This window comes from Apium graveolens, chromosome 6 (genome assembly GCF_009905375.1).
Source record: "Apium graveolens cultivar Ventura chromosome 6, ASM990537v1, whole genome shotgun sequence".
Lineage (NCBI taxonomy): Eukaryota > Viridiplantae > Streptophyta > Magnoliopsida > Apiales > Apiaceae > Apium > Apium graveolens.
Window position 1 is genome coordinate 294,181,721 of NC_133652.1, and position 1,426 is coordinate 294,183,146.

Sequence of the window (1,426 nt, forward strand, 5' to 3'; positions counted from 1 at the left end):
TAAGTTTCCAGTTTATCCATTTTCAGTAATCAAAGTGTGTGTTTGTTATTTATTTTAAAGCGTATATTACATCATTTGGTATCAGAGCTTTGAGTTTCAAAATCTTCATCACAGCCGATCAACTATGGAACCCAGTAAAACCATAGATGCCTCATTCGGCTTGAGCTACCCAATGCTCTCAAAAACTAACTATACAACCTAGGCATTAAAAATGACAGCGTTTATGCAAGCACACGGAGTATGGGAAGCCATTGACCGGAAGGACCCCAAGGCTGCTGTTGAAGATAAGATGGACAATGGAGCTTTAGCTTTAATCTATCAGGGTATACCGGAAGACCTCCTGTTATCCCTGGCCATGAAGAAAACCTAAAAAAAACATGGTAGGCCATTAAGACGCTGTGTTGAGGAGCTGACAAGGTCAAGAAGGCACGAGCTCAGACGCTTAAAGCAGAATTTGAATCAATTATGATGAAAGAAACAAATAAGTTAGATCATTTCTGTATGAGGTTGAGCAGCCTGGTGACGAATATCCGTGCATTGGGCGAGACGGTGGAGGAAATGTACGTAGTCAAGAAGCTGTTAAGAGCTGTACCTGCAAAAATCTTTGCAAATTTACTTCGGCAATAGAACAGTTTGGTGATCTGGAAGCCATGTCGGTTGAAGAGATCGTGGGGTCCCTCAAAGTACATGAAGAACGACTCAAGGGACAAGATGACAGTAATCTTAACCAACAACTCCTGTTAATCGAGGAAGAATGGGCTAAACGGGAAGGAAATGAAAAGAAATTACTGCTCACTAGAGATGAATGGCCGAAGAGAACGAATAAGAATGGAGGTAATGAGAATCACAGCAGAGAAAGTCGAGGTGTCCGCGATAGAAGCAGAGTTCGTTACTTCAACTGCCTTAATCTCGGTCATTATGCTGCAGAATGCTGAACACCGAAAAGAGATCGAGAACAAAAGGGAGATGCCAATTTAGCAAAAATAAATGATGACGAGTCATCCTTACTAGTAGCAGAGTTTGAGCAAAATACAAGGAAGAAAGTGATGCTGCATGCTAGTGACTCAAGAGCTGTGACTAATATGGGTAAAGAAATTGAGGCCAAGATAAAAGCGAATATGTGGTATTTGGACAACTGTGCCAGCAATCACAAGACTAGACACCGTGAAAAATATGCAGAATTAGATGAGGGAGTTATTAGCCAAGTTAAATTTTGAGACGGTTCCATGATGCACATAAAGGGGGTAGGACCGATAAAGATACATTACAAAAATGGTGAAGAGAAGGCACTCAAGAACGTGTATTTTATTCCCACCATTCGAAGCAATATAATCAGCCTGGGGCAGCTATCTGAGGAAGGCAGCAAGGTGGTTCTGGATGGTGATCAGCTGCGAGTATATGACACAAAACACAAACTCCTAATGAA

At 41.5% G+C, this 1,426-nt stretch overlaps 1 protein-coding gene across 1 annotated transcript; it reads left to right on the top strand.

Moving 5' to 3' along the window:
• Nucleotides 1-211: 211 nt before the first annotated feature.
• Nucleotides 212-935, top strand: LOC141666251 (uncharacterized). Its single transcript, XM_074472245.1, has 2 exons — nucleotides 212-342; nucleotides 491-935. Exons 1-2 carry the CDS (start codon nucleotides 212-214, stop codon nucleotides 933-935), a joined length of 576 nt encoding a protein of 191 aa, XP_074328346.1.
• Nucleotides 936-1,426: the final 491 nt, after the last annotated feature.